The following is a 26,197-nucleotide window of genomic DNA, read 5'->3' on the forward strand; positions in this document are numbered from 1 at the left end:
TCTTTTTTTGTGGGATCTTACTCTGAAAATAATAATAAAAAAAAATATAGAAATACAAATGCACAGCAAAACAACTCCAAGTCATACCACTTATATTGATTTCCTATAAATGAGGTATAATCATGCATGTAGAAATTCTCTCTTTTTTAAAATCCTGGACATACACCAGCTAAACACTCTCAAAACAAACCTCTTTATTTGCAAAGAAAAGCCTGGTAAAATTATAAAATGTGCTAACTTTAATACTCAAAAATCCAAATAACAGAAAAGGGTTTTTCAAAGGCAACAGGGACTTTCGGTTTTAGCGCATAAAAAATATCTAAAAATTATTTATCTCTCTTATCATTAGAAAACAGTGCGAAATGAATAATTACAGACTGCATTAAAAACCCGTATGTTTGTCTTGTCTTCTGTCTCACATCATAATGTTGATAACGTAAACAAACACTGATCATTCTGTGGGAGCCAAGCTTTCTGCTGCTTGTTTATATTCGTGTGCTTCGTGCTCTCGTCGAGACACGAAGACATAAAACAGCTGAAATAAACTGCAGGGATCTGAAGTATAAAAGCCGAACAGGTTTAATCGCCCCTCACATTACCAGCCGCAACACAGGCTCAAAATAAAAAAGAAAAGAAAATGACTAAAGAAAAGTTGGGGTCGGTGTGGTGTGCAGCCAGAGTCATACTCATTATATCTGAAATGTCTCTTTGCGGGAGACTTTTACTAACAAAACAGTCAAAAGCCTCGTTAAGGAATATCTGCACAGCCGGAGAGATGCCGGCGGTGGACAGGACATCGCCGACAAACTGCACGTGCACCGGGCCTCAACCGGTCATTTGGCTCTTTTCTTATTTTACAAGTGAACACATTTAAAATGTGAACAAAGGGACCTCCTCAGAGAAAGAAACATAATGCATACTAAAAGATTACTGCTTCGGGCAAAAAAGCAACAAAAACAAACCGCTAACAGCTTAAAAATAGAGCTAATTCGCTTATTGGTGTCTATTTTTATTTTATGTTTTAAGAAATTCAATCCTCCTGCTGGCTGAGTATACTGCATCATGTTGCTAAACAAGAGCCACAAATAAAAGTTATAAAATTAATTAAACCTGAAAGAAAGAAAGAGAAGAGGACTCGAGAATTTAGATTAATAAAAATAAATGCAGAAACAAATAATAATAATAATAATAATAATAATAATAATAATAATAATAATGTTTGGCCAAATATTAAGGGACTATTGCCGTATACTACCATGTCACCATGTGATATTAATGCGAATCAGACACGCTCGGTTGCGCCAGATTGTAAAAGATTTGGGATTTATTTTTCTCATTTTCGCTGTCTCTCAAACTATTAGGTAATCTTGACAATATCCTAAAATTAAGGACGTGATTGGAGCCAGCTTAACCAATTTGACTACCGACAGACATAAAGGCCCATCTTGTTTCCTTAACCGCTTCATTCCAGCGTTTTATAGTCTAGAAAAGGCAAATTGCCGGCGCGGCTTCGTTGTACCAGATCTTTGCGCACGAAGCCAAGTAACCTATTTCAGCGAGCATGATGGGCTTAACGATTCATAATTAGGCCAATTCGATATTTACAAGTGCTCATTTTCAAATGGCAAAGCTGCTTAATGATGCTCTGATTCTCCTCCACTGTGAATGGACGTGTGCGCAGTAACGGACCCCCCCTGATAATGCGCTTCGTGCGGGCCTCCACAACATAAACACAAACAAAACATTTATGCAACACTGAAGTCTAACGACGACTGAATTTAGGAGCTGTTGCTGCTCGAATTTCCGGCTTGATCCATTTACACTTGTGCTGTTTTCTCTCTTTTCCCCCACATATTTGGAACACAAATGTTTCCACAAATGTCATTTAATAAGCATCTGGCTTCCCCGGAAAGGAAGGGAAGAGTCCTTTAAAGGTTAATAAAAATATATATTTTTTTCTCTAAGTAGGAGGTTAAGGTCCTACGCCATGCAACAACGGGAATCAAAGCGGTCATATTCATCCCCTAATTGCATTAATGTCATGTGTTGTATCTCCCGCGTGTTTACAAAAAAAAACTGTCCCCCTTCTGAGCTTGACCTCCCATTTCTACTGGCTGCATAATAGCGGAGGTTGAAGCTCGGTGTGGGCCCTACTTCAGACGTGCGTCGAGCCTGAAGGTCGGAGTGCTGCGTGTGCGTGTGCCTGATCCACTGTAGGCTACTGAGGCGGCATCAGCTTGAGGAAGGCATTTCTCTTTACCCCGACAAACCTTCAGGGGGCTTTTAGCATTTGTTCAGTCTGCAGTCTCTGGAAAACATCTGATTCATTTTTTAACCAGTCCCAGATGCGCCAGTGTGAGAGTGTGTGTGCATGAGCGCGGCAGTGTGAGCCTGTCAGTGCGAGAGAAATTTGGGAGAATATCTGCTGTCTGTAGAAGGGGAGGGAAACAAGAACCGTGTGGATTTTTTTAAAAATATATCTTTTTAGGTATGAACGCAGATACGTGCGTCTCATACTGCGATATGACATCGATGGATTCATATTATAGTACATCTACTGCGCAAAGTAGAGATCACCAAGCGAACCCTTTCAGGACTTTCCCAACCACTGAAACAAAATACAGTCCCACGTTCATTCCGGGTAAAGGGCAGGCTTACGGAGAGAAGTCCAGGAGTCCTTTCCAGCCGGACTGCCAGTCACTGGATGGCGCTGAGGAGGGCACCTTCAACAAATACCAGCTCTTCATGCAGCGACCGACCTGCAAAACTCCCCCGGAAGGCAGCAAGCTGCACCCGGACAGCACACACAACGGGACGCTCATCTCCTGCTATGGTGAGTGCGCACAAGACAAAGTGCGATTTCTGCAGGGAATATATGTGTTGGCCAGAAATTTAACGGAAATGCGAGGCAGGACCGGACATTTGCAAGCAATAAGTGCAATTTATAGTATTGTCTAACACACGGTGTGAAAATAAGCTGTCAAAGTAGAGCAGAGAGGAGGAGAAAGTGTGCGCATTAGTGTGCCATAAGTTCGTTTGTTGAACCCATCAGCCTGACTGGAGAAGCCGAGGTATGAAAAGAAAACACATTTTGAAAAACAGACCTATTTTCTTTGAGCATAACTGGTTCTGACTCAGGAATATAACCTTCACATTAAAGCCCTTAAATCCGGATAATTGCAGAAAAAGTAAATATTAGAAGTAGGCTGATTTTTTTTTTTTTTTACAAGTCTAGTGAGATTAAAGGATTTTAGGTACTTGTACATCTGCAAGGTGACTTATAATTAATGCATCAAACCTCTGGGTTTTATTTTGATTTAATGAGGCGCTTTGACCAAAGGCAGTTTGGTATTTTTGTGCCTTTAAATCGACTTTTTGTCCGTTTTTTGCGCACTGACGCTACAAAATAAAAGCACTAACGCAGAATTTTGTTTCCTGTGTCTGTCACTGCATCGCTGGACTGGCGAGCCCGCAGCACCGCTGTGACTATTCTCACTCAACTACAACTGCAGCATGTTATCATCAACAATAAATTATCTTGATCGCTGACAAATAAACTCAACTCGTGGAATATTGCTGTTATTATTATTATTTGGGGCACTTTGAGACCTGTCTGCGTTACGCGGAACCCTCAGCCTTACAGCCTATGAAACATAAGGCCTAATTTTTGGAGAATTTTTTGGATGTGCAGGAAATGGGCCTATAATTTTCTTTCCAGCAAGTCCTGCTTATTCTGTGAGAGTAAACACAAAAGGGCAAATTCTTCTTTTTTCAGGTGTCTTTGTTAATATTAATTAATCCATTTGATGGAGGTTTATAAGCCAAAAGCAATGCTTAGTTTATGTCCCTTAATTGTCCGTGTAGTCAACTTCGTACCAAATGCATTTAAATAGCGTTTATAATGAAAGCTTTACAGTTTTGCGACAATCGACAATTCTGGAGCCACGCTTAAGGTCGGCAAAAGAAAAGGTTCTGCTTTTATTAAAATCAAAACAGACAACTTTATTAAGCCGATGAATCCGATTCAAATTATTCCGAGTAACAAAATGTCAAAAGGGCAATAGGGTGAAAAAAGTAACAGACAGTAATCTTAAATATTTTTATGTCATATCTCTATAATATTCTACATCAAAAACCAGATTTTGGTGAACACTGAGGCAGACCGGTTGGCGTCAATTCCAGATGTTTACCACAGTGATATAGACGAAAACATCTGTTGGGATCACAGCTAAAACTAAGTGAATCGAGTCCTTTGCAGCAATCCATCCTAAATGCATCTAATGCAGTTCTCACTGAAGTTCAGAAAAGTTCCAAAATTTGAGATCTAAAAACTGCTCATTACACATAATGAATAAAAGTGCTTTGGTCTAATTCTGCTCTGCGTGATCTGCGAGGAGGAGACCGGCAGTATACATTTTTGTATAACCACCATCACACAGCCACAAAGTGCAAAGTGTTCTTTTTTGTTCTGAGAAAAAAAAAATGGTGTCACTCTTCACTTTAGTCTGAACTGTCACCTTTTCTGCCTCCAACATTTTCAGCACCCCTGCACTGAACTAAATCGACTTGGCAAGTGCATTGACAGAATCATTTAAACACCATCATTAAATGCAACATTGCCTCCCTTGAGGAGAGCTGTGCAATGTTAATATTGAAAATGTTGCAGCCAGATGAAGGCATCGTGGCTCTGGGGAGGATACTTTGGGGACTTGCCAAAGCCTCAGGCGTCAACAGGGTTGTGCTGTTATGTGTGGTCCTCAATGGGAGATATATTGCTCAATACTGATGCTTTATCTCCATCATGATGACAAAACTGTCTTGTCCCCAAAGGGAATTTTGAATGTGGTAACTTCAGCTACGGCTCTAAAGCTGTTTATGGCAAATCTCTATGTCATTCTGAAGATTTTACATGAAATTGTTTTCATACATCAAAACACCCAAAAGAGAGGCAACCAGCTAGGCCATCTCTTTTAGATATGTATTAAAACTGCCATTTTTTAAATATACATAAAGTGCAAAGAACTGGAATTTTATATTATCGTGGAATGTATTTAATAACTGCTCCATAATATCCACATTTCTTCTTTTAAATTTACACCTTTGATTTAGGAGATCCAAAACCCCTGAAACACCTTTACATTCACATGATTTCAGTGCAGCTCAGTACAATTCATCTGAGAAAATTGTAAAGTTATAGAAATCTAAGAAATATTTTAAAATCCAATTTAAATATTAATCAAAATATTTCAAGCTTTTTTTTTTTTTTTTTACTTTATTAAAAAATAACATCCAGGTTCAGGTGGTGTGGATATACTCTTAAATCTTGTTTATTAATAATACAACGTTGTCTCATAAACCACGTGTGTAGAAAAAGCAGAAAACAACCCTGACTCAGCAAGCATGAATCAACATGCAGCCGTGCACAGTAGTGGCTCCGATCGGTGGGACTGTTCATTCTAAGCCTACGTTAATCAGGTAGACTGTCCTGCAGTGAAGACAGGGATGGAGCCGACTACCTGCTCACATGGCGATGAATGAAATAAAAATCCCTGGAGCTGATCGAGAGCTGAGGAATGCAGGTCAGCGCCGCAGGAGAGGGCCGCATTAATGCAAGGCAGATGTGCATTACTGGATCCTATAGTTATTATTCATACTCCCCAAACATCAGATCTCCGAAGCTACAGAGAGTCCCCAAGATGACAAAGTGGGACTGGTTTACATAACCCTGTCTCAACAATACCTTGTACAAATAAGCAAGGAGTCAGAAACAGACATGGAGATTGGGTAATGATTTGAGAGACTCGAGAGAAATGAGAGGGTTTCCAGGAAAGCGGCACATGTGTGGGAACGACTGTTTACGTGCACAGCACTTTATTGAACTCACTGTTTAATTTTAATTAATTTCAGTTTTTTGCCTTTGATAGGGGCTGCTCGCTTCAGAGAGGAGATCATATTGTTTCATGAACATAAAGCAATCATTAGAGTATTCTCACTCAGTATTTATAAAATGAAAGTAAGGCTTAAAGGTGGCAATCAGAGAGACACTAGTATTGTGGTAATACTAGTACATATCCTTTTCGCCTCTTCACAAAATAACCAAAGCAAATTATACACTCCGAAAGTACAACAATTGTCAATCTTTGTACTTTTAAACAACCCCTCCTCCTCCTCAGTGGGACATTGAGCATCCTGTGATATGTAAAGCATTTTCTCAGCATATGAAAACCAAAACACAAGCTCAAAAAGTCCTGGCAGCTCTTTAAAAGCGTCCTGTCAAAATACAGTATTCTAAGTACGCATTAAAAGGCTTGGGGAAGTGATGTCACAGGATACACATGTGCTGATGACTAACACATTGTGTTGATTTTAGCAAAAACGCGAGCGCCAGAGTGACACCTGTGATCGTACCAGCATGCTTCTGCGAACCAGAATAAATTCGAATACGTAATGAGTGAATGCTTGGAAGCAGTGGCTCATATAAATGTGTGACTCGGGACGCAAAGGAGCAGCAACTGGCCCGCCATGAAAAGAAATATACATCCATATAGCTTTGGCAACCCGAGATCTTGTACTGTGGGGTGTTGTTTTTCTCAATGTCAAGTTCCTGCTTGTATCTGTTCCTGCATTCACTCTTTCTGCTGTGTTTTGCTGCTTTTATGCTTAAACATTCAGTCATCCCTCTTACAGGCGAAGGTAACACACATACCAAAAATAAAGCGACTGACTCGGGCCAGCTGGCACACACTGTGGGGCCTGTTGTGCTGAGTCTGGCTCTGTGGCTTCACCTTTACTACTTTCATCAGTTAAATCTGACTCTAATCTAACCTCTGCAGGGTTGTTGAACAATGCGAACATATGGCCGCGCAGGACTGTAGTGTGATCAAAAAGAGACATGGGAATGGCAAGAATTTGCTTGCCACTGTGATCTACTAGAAGAGAGGGATTTTGTAATGACCAACCTAATTGTAATGTTGCAGCATTGCCACATTACATTGCCAATAAATAACATTTGCCAAGAGTGGCAAATGTTATTTATCTTAATGCTTAATATGCAGTTTATATACAGTTCAAACACGTGAATGTTTTTCTCAAGATTCTCCACGTTTAAGAAAGACACTTGTGTTCTTCTTCCACTAGTTTCCCCTCAAACGACCTTAACCCCACAACTATTTTTTGCGCATTTTGATATGAGACAGTGAGCGACCCAGCCCAAGGTAATATGACAGCAGTGAGGTTTAACAGAAAGACTTTTTCTGTTTCCCAGGGAATCTGCATTCTTGCATGAGCCGCTGGCATCGATCTCTCCTCAGGAACATCTGGGAGCCTCCCTTCCACTGAGGAAACAACAGTCAACATCAGGTCTTAGAGCGCGGTGCAGAAAAAAAATAATCCGGGCCGAAGCATGTCTGCGAGCCGACATTAACTGTAAATTAATAGTCACCTGTTGACAACCAAACCTGAAGGAATATTTGACTTTATTTGGTGGAGTGCTGCTGTCAGCTCCGAATGCTTTGAGAGAACATTTCAGAGCACTTTGTTTAAAAGCATTCCCTTCCCTATTTAGTGTTTGGTCATTAACCCTTCCCCAGGTTACTAATTTATAGTGTTTCTTTTATTTGGCTTCACTTGACCCTCCCTGTCCCGTTCCATAAAAACCGAGAGGGTGCCCTGTTGCTTTACAACCAGTTAAATTACACTTTGATGTTTTCTCTCTGTTTTCAGCAGTGATTAAATTGCTGACCCTAGTAAACATCTGACCTCGGCTAAATGAAGAGGTCTGCAGCTTGTCACAGAGAAACTGGCACATTGCGCAGATGGTGCGTTCACATATACGTTGCTGAATGCTCAAACTAGAACAACTGTCAAAAACACATTCCTGTGAATGCCAAAAAAATTCGGAGCCAGCGCAGTGGAATCTTGGCTCCCAAAAGAAAGCAGTGTGTGATGGCTGTGTTCTCCGGAGCAGCGTGCAGAAGAGACAGCTCAGCATGCGGGAAAACTGAAAGATGCTTGTGGGAAAGGATTCTGTGTGGTTAGCGTGACAGAGAGAAAAGGGATGAGTTTGGCATACTAGACAGACAAAAGATGTTGATTATTGCAGATTCCAGTGTAAAATATGGTGGTAAAAGACTGGGTTAAGCTCAGAGACTTAAAGGGAGAGTTCAGCGTGGGAAAATCCCTGATTAAGTCTCTTCTTGGATCTGATGGATGAGACAGTTATTAACACTTATAGGGATGTATGCTGTAGCCAGTTAAGTAACTGTAGACTAGTAACTAGTTAAGCCCAAAATACATCTATAAATAGATTTCAGGAAGAGCAAAATACAGCCAGGTGATCAAAACTGACTCGCAACAGTCTCAATTTCTCCTGCAAAATCGCCAAAGAACAACGAAAGAACAACAAACAAAGTTAAGGAATCTTGAGGCAAATGATTGCAAATAGTCAATACTGCTTTATGGGATTTCCAGTGCAATATACTGCAGTATAACAACATCAAATCCCAACCTAAATGAATGGAGAGAGACTCATAACCACAGTTTAAACAGTGTAAGGGGCATAAAAACACACCACTCAGATCTGATGAAATCTGTTTAGATGAGTGACTTTGCCTCAAAAAAATGTTCCCCTTTAACGTTATACTTCCACCACGCTTGAGCAAAGTTTTACCACATTATGGATGAATTTACAACCCAGTCCTGAGTGCTGACACAATCACTGTCACTCAGTTATCCCATCAGAGTGCTGAAAATGGGATATGAGACACAGCATGCCACCACACAACTGAAAGGGTCATGAAAGTTAAATGTGTGTGTGCATCAGTGCAATAAAACTGGATTGAAATATATGTTTCTGGGTTCAGCTGATATAAAGCACGTAGCTCAGGATGGCTCTTTGGATGCAAGGGCAGGACAAAGCCCCTCTTTGGTAGTATCTTTGGCAAATTCCCCTATATATTTCTATTCAGGATTCTTTGATTGTCATACCCTACAATGTTTCTGTTAAAGGGCATGTTTTTTGGATCTATGCACAAAGAACTGAAAATGACAAAGTTTTTACCAGACACAGTCCTGTGACAAATTAAGTTCACCCTTACTGCTTCCATGGGAATTAAGAGGGTAAGTAGGAGCCAGGCACTGCTAATCAAATGCATTTGAATAATTGATCATTAGCAAATGTGACCACCTCTCTAAAAGTAGAAGTTTTAGCACTTTGCTGGTTTGGAGCATTCAGATGTGTGTTAACACAATGTTATCATTACTGTCCCAGAAAATCCACTCCAAGGTCAGAGACAAGAGCGACATTTCAAACTCTACAGTCCTCACTGAGCATGTTAGATGTTAAAGTTCAAGGCAGTACAATTAGAAAAAGACAGAATAAGTATGGCTTGTTTGGAAAGTTACTCTTCTCTCTAAAAGGAAAATTTAAAAAATGGCAGTACGGCTTAGGTTTGCACAGTTGTATCTAAACAAACCACGAGAACTTAGTGACCTTTAAGCAGAGGAGGCCAAAGTGGAGATGTCTGGCTATAATGCACAGTGCCACGTTTGGTGAAAAGAAAATGCAGCAGATCCACACAAACACCTCATACCAATTGTCAAGCATGGTGGTGGGGGGTTGATGATTTGGGCTTGTTTGGCAGCTACAGGACCTGGGCACCTAGGATCACTGAGTCGACCAGTGAACTCCTTTGTATACAAAAGTATTCTAGAGTCAAATGTGAGACCATCTGTCCAAAAGCTATAAGTTGGGCAAAACTGGGGTATGCAAACAGACAATGATCCTAAGCACAGCAGCAGATCTAAAGCAAAATGAGTGAAAAAGAAAAGAATAAAGGTGTTACAATGGCCCAGTATAAGCCCGACCTCAACGTAATTGAAATGCTCCAGAAACCAAAGAGACCTTAAGTTCTTGCTACAAACCTCAAGGCCAGCAAACCTCAGTAAAATGAAGCAACCTTATAAAGAAGAGTGGGCCAAGATTCCTCCACAATGATGTGAGACATTTGGTAAAGTCATACAGAACACAATTATTTCAAGTTATTGCAGGTGAAGGTGGTTCTACAAGCTACTGAATCATGGGGTGTACTTAGTTTTCCTCTTTTACATGACTATATGTTATATATATGTTACTTCCTGGTGGAATTTTTTAGTGACAGGCAAGCAATTTACCTCATCTTTCCAGTCCTTATGCCTTTAGCAGGCTGCTCACGGTAGCCTCACATTTAGTTACGGTTATGGGATTGGCATTGATCAGTGGATCCAATGTCTGGATAAGAAAAGAAATATGTGTATTTAACAAAATGTTAAATCATTTTTTTAATTGCACTGACAAATTGGAGTACCTCCCACACTCCATCCTACCCTTTTCCCATCTCCTCATCTGTGTGCAGCTGCAGTCTCACAGGATATGTGCCCCTTGCTCAGGGGCATAACTGGATTTTCTCTCACAGATGCAAATGCCAGACAGGAACCTGGAGTTGACCTGTCTTACTTTACTAACACTAGAGCCATGCTCCTGCCCAGAGGCAGAATAAAATGACTGTACGTAGCTCAAGGATACGAGGCCAGCTCAGGGGTTGGTAATGTCAGAATATCTGCCTGCATGGAGACTGTAAAAAGATCTGACAGGTAGGCCACTGCTGTATGAGGACATGAACTCCAGTTGGGCAACGCTGTGTTGTTCCATTAGTGTTTCAGCCCATGTAGGTCTGAGCCAGAAAGCAGGGAAGGGCTGCAGCAGTTCTGAGGGGATGACTATTGACATCTCATTGTGGGACACACAAGCCCAAAGCGTACTAATCCATGAAAACAAACATGCTTGTTGCAGACAACCACCGCCTAACTTCATCACCCTAAAACTATTCAGTCATCTTGTTAACCACTAAAAAACAAGACTCTGTGACTCACTGTGTGTCAAAAGGTGTCAACTCTTTCAGTGAGGTAACTTTCTAAGAATGACACACAGCGATTACTGACGTTACTCAGAAGAAAAATGCAACGTAACAAAAGCAAATGCATGCATACAAGCCCATAACTTTCAATCATTTGGCACTTCCTAACTCTGAGAAAAATTCTGTTGGATTAAAGTAATGGTGGTGTTGCACAACACTCACAAGTCTGTTTATATGGAGGAGACCATTATGCGCTGGTTTCAGACCAATACAGTTAGGACAGGGCACTCTCCATGCCCATTTGCAGGAAAGGCAAACAGAGGCTGACCGAGCACACTGTTCTCACTGGCCTGCAACCAGAGCCCTTCTGCTTATTTATTCACACGGCTGTTTGTTTATTGAAGGAGAAGGGACAGCTTTCTTCATCTCTTAAAAGGAAACAAAAAGCCAGCATGTGCTGACAGGAACAGAGCAAGGTCTGTAACAAAATGGATGCACTGAAAATTGAAGGTGACAAACACAATGTTGTTTACATCTCAGGGGGAAGGCCGTGGGGTAAGCGTGGTTGCCCCCATACACAAGGCCCGCCATACACACGGCCCGAGACGCACAGGATTTTGTGTGGCTCGGATTTCAGGTGGCGTGATTGAGAGATGTGAGGGGAGAAGGGCTCGAGGGTTGTGTCGCAGGTCACACCAATGCGTCGTGACATATCTTTCAAACTTTCTTTCCTGCTGCACACAGACGAGGCCTTTGAACCTTAAAATAAAACATCACAGAGATGATGTGTGCTTAAAGTAAATGTCATTTGGCGGGGATGCTGTAATGTGACGATGAGCAGACACTCTTGGTGGCTTGAATGTGATCATTCAGCCACATTTTAAAGACACGTTGCTCTAATGAATGTTCTAACTGTAAACGTGGGACTATTACTGAGAACACATGGCGGTTTTTATTCATCTGTGAGATGGTCAGAAAGATAACTGTCTGTTTATTATTACACAAATGAACTGATTTCACAGTAAAGCCACACTTTAGTCAATTTTGAGAATGTTTTCTAAGTTGTTAACACCTTATAATACGAACAGCGACCAAGGGTGTAATTGATATTTAATCAAATGGAATTTCAGCACATTTCATTTAAACTTACAAGGCAATTATATTTACATACAAATACTTAAAGGTTGGTACTCTAGAAAGAAAGGGGGTAACAAGTTAGGTTTTTACAGGAAAAAAGAAATAATTATACTGTCAGTAAATTTAAGTCGTGTGTGAGTAATTTTAAGAACTACGTAAATATCGTTAAAACGTTGCACTTTTTGGGTTGCATTATGGAGTTACTTAATCTTGTCTTTTTATATCTTTATATTTCTACATTGTTATTTAAAAGTCCTAATGATGGTGAGCATCATGGTTCATAATTTTGTATTATTTAATTGTCCTTCTCTTGTAATTAAAAGGCAAGGTACCTACCTTTAAGTATATATATATAAATATAATGACACTGTAGTTTAAATAAAAATACACTGAGATTCCATTTAATTACAGGGGAATTACACCTTTAGTTGTGGGTATAGTTATAAAGTATTACCTTCATCTTTTAATGCTTCACCCAAACGCTTGTATTTTCACATTTTAAATTCCACATTAAAGTTTTGAGCAGTAACAGGAAGCCACAGAAGGAGTACTTGAGCGATTTAGTGCTTGAGAGCATTTTGAACTAAAAAAGAACGTATAAAATTTGTGTGGTGCCCCTTTAAAAGAACAAACTGTTAAAAATAAACGTTTTGACCTCTTCTTTACTTTTCTTATCTCCAAAATACAGGAAAGGACAGCAGCAGCCTGACAGAGTCTGAGTTGCCCCAGAGCGTCGACCCTCCTGGGATGGAAAGCAGCTACCTGAACCTAAAGGACACTGGAGTGAAGGGGCAGAGCGAGCGCCCGGGGTCGGACCTTTCTAGCCCACTGGAAAAAAGCGAGGCCGAGAGCAACAAAGGCAAGAAGAGGCGCAATCGCACTACGTTCACCAGCTACCAGCTGGAGGAGCTGGAGAAGGTTTTCCAGAAGACACACTACCCTGATGTATATGCCCGTGAGCAGCTGGCACTCAGGACAGACCTGACAGAGGCCCGTGTACAGGTGAGGATGAAGTCAAAACAGAGGGTTACGCTTGAAAAGCACCTTTCTGCATTGACATAAGCTAAGAAGTCCTTTATTTATAAGAGAAAATGAATCTCTGTCATCTAATCAAAATATCACCAGATTTTATTTATGTCATCGAAACAAATTACTGTAATACACAATTAATCTACTTTATGACATATCCCCGTGTTGTTGTTGTTCCTATATCAATCACAAAAATGTTGATCCAGGATCAAGATTGCAGCTGACCAAAACTATCACTAGCAACTTGATAATATAGTTATTATATTGTATACATTAATTAATAAAAACAGTTGTAATGCTTGTCCCAGAAGAGACTTTTATATGAACAAAATCATTTCTTTTCATTTTCCTCGACAGTCCAAAGCAACATCACAACAGTGTGATTGGTTAGTTGCGCTTGTGGACAAACATAATTATGATGATGTAAGAACAACACCAGCATAGAGATGTCAGACAGACTGGGTCACATGCATACCCCCCCACTCAGAGTCATGGTTCAGGGAAAAACAAACAAACAAACATTAGGTGTTTTGATTCTATTAGCACTGTAATAAAACATATGGTTTAGGAATGAGCATGATCGTGTTAAAGACAATGTTGCATTGCGAGTGGGAAATTAACAACTGTCTGTCCACTGGAGAACTTTGAGACTTTAATACAAACATATGTCATTTCCGTGCACTTGCTGAAGCAGCTGATGGTGTCCTTCTGTCTTGTTAAGACAGTTTCCATGAGTACAGTTGTTTGCACGCTGATAATCATTGGGGGAACTGACAGGGAAGGCTGAGAGTTACAAAGACTGTTCCTAGCATTAGACAGCAAAGCCTATTGTTCTCCATCTGTCTTTGTGCCTGCCAGTTTTAGATCAGAGTGGGATGGAGGAGACTTAGGGAATACGCTGCTCTTAGCACTTACACGGTGTAGACTCTGGAAAGGGTCAGAGGCCAAGGGTTTCTCCCCACACCGCCATGTTTAAACTACTTCGCTGCACAGCTCTGGAGGCAACGAGGGAAAACACATGGAACACCATCAAAGCTATTTTGGCATGGATATAAAAAACACTTTGAGATGCCAGTTTCAATTTCCACACATAGTCCGAGACATAGTCAGGGACAGAGAACCGGGCCTGGTCCTTGTGGTGGTACAGTAAAATAAGTACATTCATGTTGCATTCACACAGACCCATCTATGCCCCAGATGAATATAATTAACGTCTTCATCTGACAGGCACACTGCAGACTCTGTTGAGTCACTGTGAGGTTTGACCCATACTTCTAAAATCAAACCCTAAATATGCACGCAATCAAGACTAAACCCCACAATTTCAACTGAAGGTACATTGAGACAAAGTCCAGGGATATCCAATTGTTGAATACCAAGGGGCACTCGATGCTCGGAAAGCTATCGAGAATCCTTTTCATCTGCAAAACAACAGCAATTGAAATCCAGAATACAGATGTTTTCTGCCAAATTGCTAGTGTCAAGGTCCTACGGTTTCATCCTCAGTTTTGATGTTGAATGTCTTCATAAAATCAGGCTGCAGCTTTCCAATAACACAATCTGTGACTTCTGGTGCCATTACTTTCTTTAGAAGCAATTAGCTCAGAGTCTCGTGACTTGAACTTCACCATACGGCCTACTTTTTATTGAGGAGGAGGCTGTACGTGATTGACTGCTGAGGCAGTCTATCAATTGCAGTGGTCCTAGATGACAGAGATGAGGTGAGACGGCTGGACTTCAAAGCTGCTTTTGGAGTTGTGGACTCTGCCCTCCCTTTCTCCCTCTTCCTTTCTCTCTGCCTGCTGGCTCTGGAGCATAAATAAAGCTCTTTAATGGCTCTGTAAGCTGCATTTCGCTGTCAGCGTCTTTAGCAATTACTGTATCACCGCCAAGCTATTTGAGCTCCAAGACCACTGAGCCACCTTCCTTGCAGATGTCTGCTAAAATAAAATAAACAGGAGTCGTGAGTGTGTGTAGTTGGTAAATAGCATCATTTTGGGTTTTATATATTATTAACCACTGGTGTTCATCATGACAAACAATTAAGACAATTTATGTTAATTGGAAAACTGCTTGCACAAAGACAGCAGTGACCAGTTTCTCAAGAACTGCATGAATTTATAAGTCAGGGACTATGAGAGATGGAGCAGCAAGGGACACATCTGACTCCACAATGTTCCCCGAATTATCTCTCTGCCAAACTATTTGGCAGGGGTCTTGTTCCTACTGCCGTTCAAAGGAAAAGCTACGTAGAGCAAACTCTCTGTGAAACATTACACACTCAGAAACCAAGGCAAGGGAAATATATGTGCTCAGAAACTGTTTATGAAAAAGCTTCCAGTAAGTGCTTGAGAGGGTCCAGGTTAAAATACTGCATTTTTTGGAGAGCAACTTTGAAATGTGAGTATAACATGGTATGCAAATGTGTGTGATTCTGTGTGTATGTGTGTGCACGCCTGGTCCACTGCTCTTGTCTGCACGCCTCTCAAAGGTCAGAGGGGTTAGCTGCGGAAAGCCGAGGGCTTAGGCATCAGGAAATTAAACATGAAATGAAAACAAGCTCCAGTTTGAACATTCTCCCATCTCACTTTCCAATATCCCCACTTCCCCTCACTGACTTAAAACGGAGGGAGGAGAGAGACATGGAGAGAGGGGTCGGAGTTGGGGGCGGGGTGGCGAGGGACAGAAGAGCCTGAGCTTCAACACAGGAGTGGGAGTACAATAACGGCGCTGGGTGACTGACAGCAGAGCTTTGAAATATGCGATTTTTAAATATTTTTGATAACAATCTAAGACCAGAATCAAGAAGGTCATTCATCAGGCTCTGTTGCTATTCTGACAACATTTCCTCAAAGAGTTTTATAAATATTTAAATGAAATGTGACTATTTTCATAATACAGGTAACCAAAAATTAAGGCTAGTTTACAAAGACGGAGGGAAGGGCAGTACGACTCTGATGGTTGATCCAGCAGATGCTCTTGTCCTGCATGTATCTAAATATTATAAAAATCCAGGAAGTCTAGCTACATATCATGTGGTGCCAGCACAGTATGAAAACTGAATGAGGCATCTCTATTTGTCAAAATCACAATTAAAATTAAAAACTTAGGTTTGCTGAGAAAGAAACACGTATTTTTCGTGCAGGGCCCTGAAAAATTCTTGAAGAGTCTGAAATGGCTTTAGAATATAAGTAAGTTTACATTGTGATTAACTGTTTACAATGTACCTGGCTTGTACCAATCACTGTTGTATCAATAGACTGTTACATTTACTATAAAACTAAATGAGGGTACCGTGGACATCATAAAGACCTTGTGGTTTACCTGTGGCGAGTTAGTAAATGGACAAACTTATACGCCATCTTTCAAACTTTGCCAGAATTGCATATATCTGGAGGAAAATTGAGTCCTTGAGCTGGTAATACATTAATCACATTAGTAACATATCTTTGTAGAACTGAGGCTGTAATGAAACTTAATGTTGCTGTTTTCATGTTGGGGCTTATATTTGGAAACTTGTGATATTATGAGCTTGTGCAACCAAAGAGCCACCAAAGGAAAGGCATGACAAATCTTAAAAAATAATAGATCCCAAATCCTCAGGAGGAGTATAAAATAGACCCACAAACCTACTTCCAAACATATGATATAATTCAAAGGGCTCCAACCCCTCACCTTGACATTGGGGTTCAGTCACAACCTCACATATCAGCTTACCACTCAGTAAGGGTGAGCTGTTCTCTAATCTCACCAGCTGACCCAAAGAATGTCGGAGTCAGACGAGACTTCTTTACGTCAGTTTCTTGCAAAAATACAGACATATGGATATGTTATTCACTTTGACTTTGCTAGGAGGTCAATGCATCTAAAAAAATGAGACGATGAGTTTGCAGGTTAGGGTGCTTATAGGTGGTCTTATCTCATATGTTTAAAGTCAAGTCCTTACTATAAGAAAATCAGCATTTTGCAAATATGCATTTGTACGACAGTGCTCAATTCTGCCACCAAACTTTATTGTTGACTGAGAGAAATGGCCAGAGACAAGAGTGGGGATTTGAAGGGGATGACTGAAGGGAAATTGCATGTCAGGGACTGTGAAAACCACAAGCTGATTGGGCTGGGAATCAGCCCAACAATCCAAGTCCTAACCCTTGTGTCAAACCGAGGCTGCCCTCTCTTTTCTCTTTGAAGAAGTTTCCCCCTTCTCTCCAGGGAGGATAAGATTCAAACAACCAACAAATAGATACAGATAAACATGTGGAGACTCCCAGTAACCCCCTCTGCTTTTTCTATTCTCTCGCAAGGAGATGTGAGAAAATTCTACAGAAAAAAAGTTTAACGAAAGATGCAGTTGCTGTGATAATCTGTATGGTTTAATCTGTATCTGTTGACTATTTTGAAACATACAGTACTGTATAAAAGTCTTGGGCTACCCTTTATTTCCTTATATTTTGCTTCCAAGGCGCCAGACTTTCTCAGAAGTTTTTAAAATGGTCTAAGGTTTTGTTTGGACATTGGCTCTTTTTTCTCTCTCATTTTCAGTCCAATCTTTCTAACTGACCATTTTTAGATGAATGTTTTTTCTTGTTTGTTAACCCAGCTAACAGTGACTTATGCATCACTCAAATATAAAAAAAGCATCTAACTCAAGGGATATGGGGACTCAAGGGAACTCAAGGGAACCAGTGTTGTATGTAAAACGCATCTTAGTAAAGAATCACTTTTAAATTTTATCTTTAGGCACTTTTTTACTAGCCAACTGTTACAAAAGCGCATCATTTGTTCATATTTATTTTATTGAATCTACAAAAAATGCCAAAGATAACACACCATGGCAGAAGAAGTGGCAAGTCTATCAAAAGGTCAGGTCCTTAAAAAATAGGGGGGGAAATCCAGCAAATACCTGACACAGGACATGTGAGATCCGTCCATCTACTGTTTTACTGGAACCACATCAGAAATTGCCTGAGTGGAGGGGTGGCTGTCAAGAAGTCATTCTGAAGGTAGAGAAACAGGGAGAAAAGGCAGAGGTATGCCACATTACACAAGAACTGGACTGAAAATCAGTGACAACAGCTCTTCTGGAGTGATGAAGGTAGATTTTATATTTCTGGTTGTCGATATGTACGGAGAAAGTGAAGAGAGAGGTAGTGCAGCCTCCTGTACAATACAATGGAGGCTCTGTCATGGCTTGGAGCTGCATTTCAGCCCATGGTGTCAAGGACCCAGTGAGATTTTGATGCAATATCGTCTGGAAAGCATCTCATTGGCAGCAGCTTCAACATCACAATGATCACAAACATACTGACAATGCAGTAAAAGTATACCTGGATAGAAAAAAAATACACTGTAGAACACTACTGCTTATGTAATGGCTTCCCCAGAGCCCAGACCTCAAAATCTTCACAGAGAATAGAACAAAAGACCGCTAACACCCAAAAAAGACCTTTAAATGTCCTTCAAGAAGCCTGAAGAACTATTCCCACAGACCGCTTAAAGAAACTACACGCAAGTTTGCCTGAGAGAGTTCAGGTTGTGTTGAAGAATAAATGTGTTCATGCCTATGCCAAATAAAACAGTACTTTTGCAAAGTACTGTTTTATTTGCTAATCATCTTCTTTTCATTTTAGTTCCCAAAACAATAGGACACACAACTGGGCTACATAAAACAGAATAGTACTAAGTTTGCAACTGAATATTATTTTCATTGTTTGTTATTAGAACAAATGAATTCTTCATTTATTAAAACATTAATTATTTTACCAGGTAGTTGTATGTGTGTAATCAATATCTAGTATCTATTTTTCCTTATTTTTATCCACACTCATCAATATCGTATAACCCTAGATAAGGAAGAAACCTTTGGAAGAGCAAAAGTGATGAGATTTGTCTTCCAGTATGTAGAACATCATGAATTTCTACAGTGTATTAGGCATCACATCAATTAACACTAAGATTTTAGGGGGGAAATGTTCTTGGGGAGTTCTTTTAGGCTTCAGCTTTCATAGCCATCTTCTACTTTGCAGTCATGGAGAAGTGGACTAAGCAGCCTGCACTTGGTCTGTCAGTAGGTTCCCGAAAGCTCAACCCTCTGAGAAGTAGCAAGTCTACAAATCTGAAGAGCAGTAGTCATTTCATGTGCTACAAACAATGCTCAGTAAAGCTAATGATGAATATACACACATACATATACTCTATGCTCATATATACAGTATATAAGATAAGATAAGATAAGATAAGATAAGATAACCTTTATTAGTCCCACACGTGGGAAATTTGTTTTGTCACAGCAGGAAGTGGACAGTGCAAAAGTTATGAGGCAAAAATTAGAATACAATAAGAATAAATACAGTACACAACTGTACAGAATAGAATAAAATAAAATACTATATACAGTAGAATAAAATAAAATAAATATACAATAAGATAAAAATAGAATACAAATACCATATACAACTGAGTAAAAATACAACGATGACAGAAAGGATTATTGCACTTAGTATTATTGCATATGTATGGATGTGTGTGCTTGATCAGTTAAAGTCTTTATTATGGAGTCTGACAGCAGTGGGGAGGAAAGACCTGCGAAATCTCTCCGTCCCACACCGTGGGTGCCGCAGTCTCCCACTGAAGGAGCTGCTCAGTGCTGTCACAGTCTGCTGCATGGGGTGGGAGATGTTGTCCATCAGGGATGACAGCTTAGCCGCCGTTCTCCTGTCACTCACCACCTCCACTGGGTCCAGAGGGCATCCTAGAACAGAGCTGGCCCTTCGGATCACCCTGTTCAGTCTCTTCCTGTCCCCAGCAGAGATGCTGCCGCCCCAGCAGACCACGCCATAAAAGATAGCAGAAGCCACAACAGAGTCATAGAAGGTCTTCAGGAGTGGGCCCTCCACTCCAAACGACCTGAGTCTCCGCAGCAGGTACAGCCTGCTCTGCCCTTTCCTGTAGAGGGCGTCTGAGTTATGAGTCCAGTCCAGTCTATTGTTCAGATGAACACCAAGGTACCTGTAGCTGTCCACAGCCTCAATGTCCATACCTTGGATGTTCAGTGGTTGCAGTGGAGAATGCTTGTGCCTGCGGAAGTCTACCACCAGTTCCTTGGTTTTACTGGCGTTGATCTGGAGGTAGTTCAGCTGGCACCAGTCCACAAAGTCTTGGGTCAGACCTCTGTACTCCTTGTCGTCCCCATCAGTGATGAGGCCGACTATTGCAGAGTCATCAGAGAACTTCTGCAGGAAGCACTGGGTGGAATTGTGGGAGAAGTCTGCAGTGTAGATGGTGAAGAGGAACGGAGCCAGAACCGTTCCCTGTGGGGCCCCCGTACTGCAGACGACCCTGTCCGACACACAGCCCTGAGTCCTCACATACTGTGGTCGGTCGGTGAGGTAGTCCAGGATCCAGGTAGTGAGGTGATGGTCCACTCCAGAGTTCACCAGCTTGTCCTTTAGAACCGAGGGAAGAATAGTGTTGAAGGCACTGGAGAAATCAAAGAACATGATTCTCACAGTGCTTCCAGCGGTCTCCAGGTGAGCGAGGGAACGATGTAGGAGGTGATATATATATATATATGTCCTGGTCAAAAGTTCAACATTTGTTCCATGGATTATACAGAGGATTCCCCACTGGATCCCACTGTGCTGACATGTGGGAGAGAGCACACCTTTCTCAGAGTGATTTATGCACGGCTACAGGCCCAGATGTGGATCTGTCGACGCGGGCAGCCTGAAGGGAGGCAGACGTCTGTGTATCAAAGGGAGGAGCTGAAACATGCAGCACCAGGGGAGACTCACCATTTTCACATCAATAGCTCAGTGTGGACGGCACTTTAAAGACACGTCAAGTCTTAAAATCGGGTCTCGGACTTTCATGTGCGGGAGAATTTATTTGCTTCACTGTCCTCATTTTATGTGGTCTTTTACTTTGTCTTTCTTAGCAAGAAGATGGCCCAGTTTTCTGTGGGAAAAACTAAAGCACTCTGTGTACTTTTTAGGAGCTTTAATGGCCTCGTTTAAGAAGGATATTCACATTTCTGTTTGATAGTGTTTGGTCTCTATTTGGTTAGAGGTATTTTCCTGATAGTCTGTTTTCTTCGCAGGTGTGGTTCCAGAACCGCAGAGCCAAGTGGAGGAAGAGAGAGCGTTTTGGCCAGATGCAACAGGTCCGCACGCACTTCTCCACAGCTTACGAGCTGCCGTTGCTCACTCGACCTGAGAACTATGCACAGGTAAATGTTCAGTCCTCAGTGGTGTGCACATTACAGATACACCTGATGGCAGATATCAGAATTGCAGTTAGGAAGTGTGAAATTTGCTCTCTCTTAACGTTTCTTCGGTCTAAGTGTTAAATTTGAGGGCTTCTACTATTAACAGCAGCTGATGTGGCAAAAAAATCAAATCAAATCAAAAATAATTCTGTGCAGGTGACTATTCCCTCGGGATGAATAAAGTATTCTGATTCTGATTCTGATTACTATGGCGGGACTAATATTTTTCATGTGTTCATTTGAAACAACAGTTATTATGAAAATATCTCCTCCTTTTCTTCTCCAGATCCAGAACCCTTCATGGATAGGGAGCAGCAGCGGGGCATCTCCGGTGCCCGGTTGTGTCGTGCCTTGTGACTCTATGCCCTCCTGCATGCCCCCTCACCCTCACGGTCCTGGAGGCGTCTCTGACTTCCTGGGTGTACCAAGTCCAGGAAGCAGCCACATGGGACAGACTCATATGGGCAGTCTGTTTGGGGGCGCTGGGATCGGTGGGGGAATCAATGGCTATGATCTCAATGTTGATCCAGATCGAAAGTCCTCCAGCATAGCTGCGCTGCGTATGAAGGCCAAGGAACACAGTGCAGCCATCTCCTGGGCTACATGATGTTCCAGCCCGATCCCAACCTGCCCCCATAAGGCCCCTGCCCCGGAGCAGCCGTCAGCAAGCACTATGGGGGAGGAGGCGAGCACTAATGATAACACAGGTCAAATGAACAGGGAGAGACTGTGGAGATAACAGAGGCCACCGCAGCTGCCGATGCAACCAAGACAACTGTGTCTATGATAATCAGCAGATGCTGAAAGTGAGAGACAAGCAGAGGTGTGACTTAGATGAGAATATCACCTAGATGTTCATTCTTGATTCCTTGATCTCTCAGGTCTCATGCAACTATGGTGTTTACACCCCAATAAACCGTTTAACATGACGCTGTTTTCAGTAAAATTCAGCAAACCCAAACCTGGTTTTATTAATGTCCTCATAGCCTTATAGCCTATAATGCCAAGTACGGTATCGTCATTTAAAGAGCAGATCTTGATTCACATCATTTGCCTTCTTCATCCTATCTTTTATACCGACCATCCCACCACACACCATTCTGTTCCACTGCATAAACCAGTTCATTTCTGTACATTTCACTAGTATGTTGTTGGGAGTTTATTTCCCTGCAGAGAAGGGCAGAGTAAGTGAACAGAGTCTAACTGAGCGAGAGCAGACATGGCCTGCCAATTGAGTCTGGGTGGAGGGCAGGGCTTGGATTGGCAGCAATTTCAAATGAAGTTGTCATTTCCCTCCCAGGGTTCCCTCCACAGGTTCAACTAATAGGCTCAGGCTTCAGGTTACAGGAAATGGTGTCTCCATTGGCACAGGAATGCACAGCAGCAACCTTCAACACCAGCTTACCACGCCAGCTCTAATCAGCAACCAGCAGGAATAGACACAGTTAATTAGCATCAAAATGAGCCTTTCTGCCCTGTGAAAGCTGCAGTACATCACAGTCTACATGGTGAGGACATACGGCACACACACAGAAGTGATCGCGTCATCACTAGACGCGGGTTCAGCAGGGATGAAGGTTCGATTCATAGCTTGGTAACAGAATCTTATACATGCCAGAGACTGCAGGCCAAATCAGTGGGCCTAATCGTCCCGAAGAGCATTCAGTAATGTTTGGTCAATGTGATGACATTAGAGCTGGACTACAGGAATGTGGTGAGCATGTCCAGTGATTGTAGGGGTATCTGTGTGTGTGTTACCCCGCCGGAATAAGCTTGTCACCAGAGCTGGGCTCCAGGCCGAGGCTAGAGACAGGCTTCATTAGCTTTTTGGCTGATCTCTCTATGACGCATGCTGGGCTACATATCGGTTTTCTTTCCTCCTGCGTGGATGATGGCAAGAAACCCAGTGTGACGTCTTAAAATGTCTCGCTGCCCAAAACCCAAAGATATTCAGTTTATGGTAACATAAGATAAAGTTAAACATCAATTCAACAGTTTGTTTGGTGCTTTTGCTTGACAAATGACTTCATTGATCAAGTGTATATGATTATAGTGGTTGAGTTACTGTGACCCACTGCTGCAGTCACATCTGAGATTTCAGCAATATAAAAAACCCTCTTTTAATGGTGATACTTGTCTATTCAACCACTAAATGTTGCGTCAGCATCTCAAACCAAAACAAAAGGGCCCGCTGGCCACTGCTCACCTCCCTCATTTCATATTTCAGTTACAGTTAGGAAGGTATTTTACATGACAGCCAAAAACACCAAAATCCAGTCATGATAATTGGCTGACGTCTGCATTGTGAAACTTATTGCATGGTAGCCATGTCCTTTAAGTCAGCTGATCATGAGCCCACCGTGGTGATGAAAGTTTGTGTTGCCGTTCTCCTTTTCCGTTCTGCTGCGGCTGAGGTGGTAGAATAATTTGACAATGAAGTGGAGGGTTAGCAGTTTGATTCTCCTCTCTGGGCAAGACAGCAAACCCAGTTTAATCTCAGTGACAGGCCCACACCTTGCATGGCTCTGTCCTCTTAGTGGTTGCTTACTGGTCTTAATCTTCAAGGTTTAGTTTCCTGGACTTGGAATAATTCTAGTCCTGGACTAAAACGTTTTTCAGCGGGGATCCTTATCAACGTTTTCTTTTAGTCTTGAGCTAGGCTTAATACAAGCCTAGGACTGATACAAGCAAACGTGCTACATAAGAACTGTCCATTTACTACTCCTCTGCTCTCTGTCTCACTGTGTGTACAGTGCGATGGAAACAAGCACAAGCAAAAGAGAGCAAAACAACAGGATTCAGATAATCTGAAATGATGTGACTGCACAGAAAAAGATGGATAAAATACTTATTTGCTTCTTGGGAAAAATGCTGATTGCTCAGCCTCTACATTGTCTTTTCATTTTTAGTGTCATTCTGGTCTCTTTATGAAGACGTCCCAAAGAGAGGGACTCACATGCACTAGCATGTACAACCATGTTTTCCGTTCAGAACATCAAAAATGTTAACGTTTACCTTTGTGTGTGCAAGGAAAGACCATTTAAGGAGGACCAGATGATGATGTCTGTATTCTCTTTATATATTCCCTGCAGAGGGTACTCAAACCTCAGCAAAGTAAAAGACAAGGACCTCTAAGATTAGAAATGTGTGGCTCAATCCTTACTTTGTCAAGTTGACCTTGCGTTGCCGGTACTCCCTCAGTGCTCCACTCCTCTGCAGCTCCGTCCGTGTTGATACTACTGAAATAAAGCAATTGAAATCCATGGTTGTAATGTCATATTGTGTGAATATGAACAATATAAATAATATTGTTCATTTGCTTGTACATTTGTTTTGCTTATTTGTCAAATAATGGACCACAAGAGATAAGCCAATGAAGTATTACCTTAATATTGCCGAGAAATGTAAAATTATGTTCTTTGTTATTTTGAAAAGTAGCCATGGAAGAAAGGCTGAAAACTTGTTCACATTTTGTTTATGGCTTTAAGCGTTTTTTTTGTATATTAATCAAATATTTCCATGTATGATTGTGCCAGTGCAATAAGTTATTGCACTTAGATTGTCCGAGTTTTTTTTTAATCATTATTTTTGCCTATTCCACTGGGACGCTTCCTTTAATAAAGCCAGAGACTACGTGGTTTTGGTTTTGTCCCAGGAGAAACTAAGAAAAACTAAAAAAAGAGAAAAAAAACGAAGCCCGTCCATATTTAGCGCTGCTCATGTGCTGTATTTTTGTACAGAAGTAACTCGCTGTGTTTGTTAATGATGGTTTCTAAATGATTTTGAAATAAATTGATCTCCAGTGGTAGAATGAGTGCAAATAGTTTTGTTTTTCTTTCTTTGAAAGGTTAAGAAATTTAACTCATGTCCACCACAATCATTTTCTGAAAGAGAAGGAGTTTGGTTTATTTGGGCTGTTTCTTTGGGTGAGTGAATGCTGGCTGTAGGATTGTATTTAACGGATAGATGGACAGCGACTTGTAAACAATTATTAAACCGACACATTGAAAAACCAAAAGTAGTGGCTCTATAGTTATAACTTTTGGAGCTACTTGGTGTTTTTGTCCCTTGTGAATTTGGGAGCAGCTGAAAACATTTCTTGAATAAACAATAAGAAATAATGTTGTGCAATGTTTTATGTTTTCAGCAGTAGCACAATAAAGAGAAAAGTAAAATTTTCAGACTCTAAAAACACTCAGCAGTGTACTGCATGATCACAACAGTGACCTACGAACTTTTCATACAGTATATGCAAAAAAAGCACTGACAGTAGAACCTATTGTTTAACTGTTTATCTATGGTCAGCTAGTTAAGAGTAGATCATATTTCTTCCATACAGAGAGAAATCATCTTTGTTGGTTTCTTGTTAAATTCAGAATCCGTTTAAAATGTGTCTCCTTACATAAAAAGTTCTGAACGATCAGACCTCATAATAGTTACCTCAAATCTCAAAAACATCAACATATTTCCATTTGAATGCATAAACATTCTGTCTTCTGTATCTCTTCTCTTTCTCCTCATTCCCAAACCAGTCACGACACATAGCTGCTCCTCCCTGAGCAGGGTTCTGCCGGAGGTCTCTTCCTGTTAAAAGGGAGTTCTTCCTCCCCGCTATTAGTAAATTGTTGTTCACATGGGATCATGTAATTGTTGTGGATCTCTCACTAAAATTGTAGGGTCGTTTCTTTATCTTGCAACATAAATAGCTCTTATGGTGATACAAGAAAAAAATGTAACTGAACTGAACATAAAATTACACGCATTTATTAACATAAATAGAAAAATACAATAGGTGCCTCTAAAAATGAAATAATTAACATTTTTAGTGATGTGTGTGTGCGAGTGTGGATGTGTGTCTTTCTGTCTTTCTGTG

General features: G+C 41.1%; 1 protein-coding gene across 1 annotated transcript; it reads left to right on the forward strand.

Annotated features, from left to right (window-relative positions):
- The first annotated feature begins 2,162 nt into the window (after positions 1–2,162).
- alx4b (ALX homeobox 4b) lies at positions 2,163–25,138 on the forward strand. The gene is made up of 4 exons (XM_085282536.1): positions 2,163–2,833; positions 12,718–13,031; positions 21,157–21,285; positions 21,611–25,138. Exons 1-4 carry the CDS (start codon positions 2,491–2,493, stop codon positions 21,929–21,931), a joined length of 1,107 nt encoding a protein of 368 aa, XP_085138662.1. The 5' UTR covers positions 2,163–2,490; the 3' UTR covers positions 21,932–25,138.
- The last annotated feature ends 1,059 nt before the right edge of the window (positions 25,139–26,197 follow it).

Source organism: Mchenga conophoros, linkage group LG7 (assembly GCF_057382185.1).
Source record: "Mchenga conophoros isolate Kocher_MC1m ecotype Shallow Benthic linkage group LG7, M_conophoros_male_GT1.1, whole genome shotgun sequence".
NCBI classification, from domain to species: Eukaryota; Metazoa; Chordata; class Actinopteri; order Cichliformes; family Cichlidae; genus Mchenga; species Mchenga conophoros.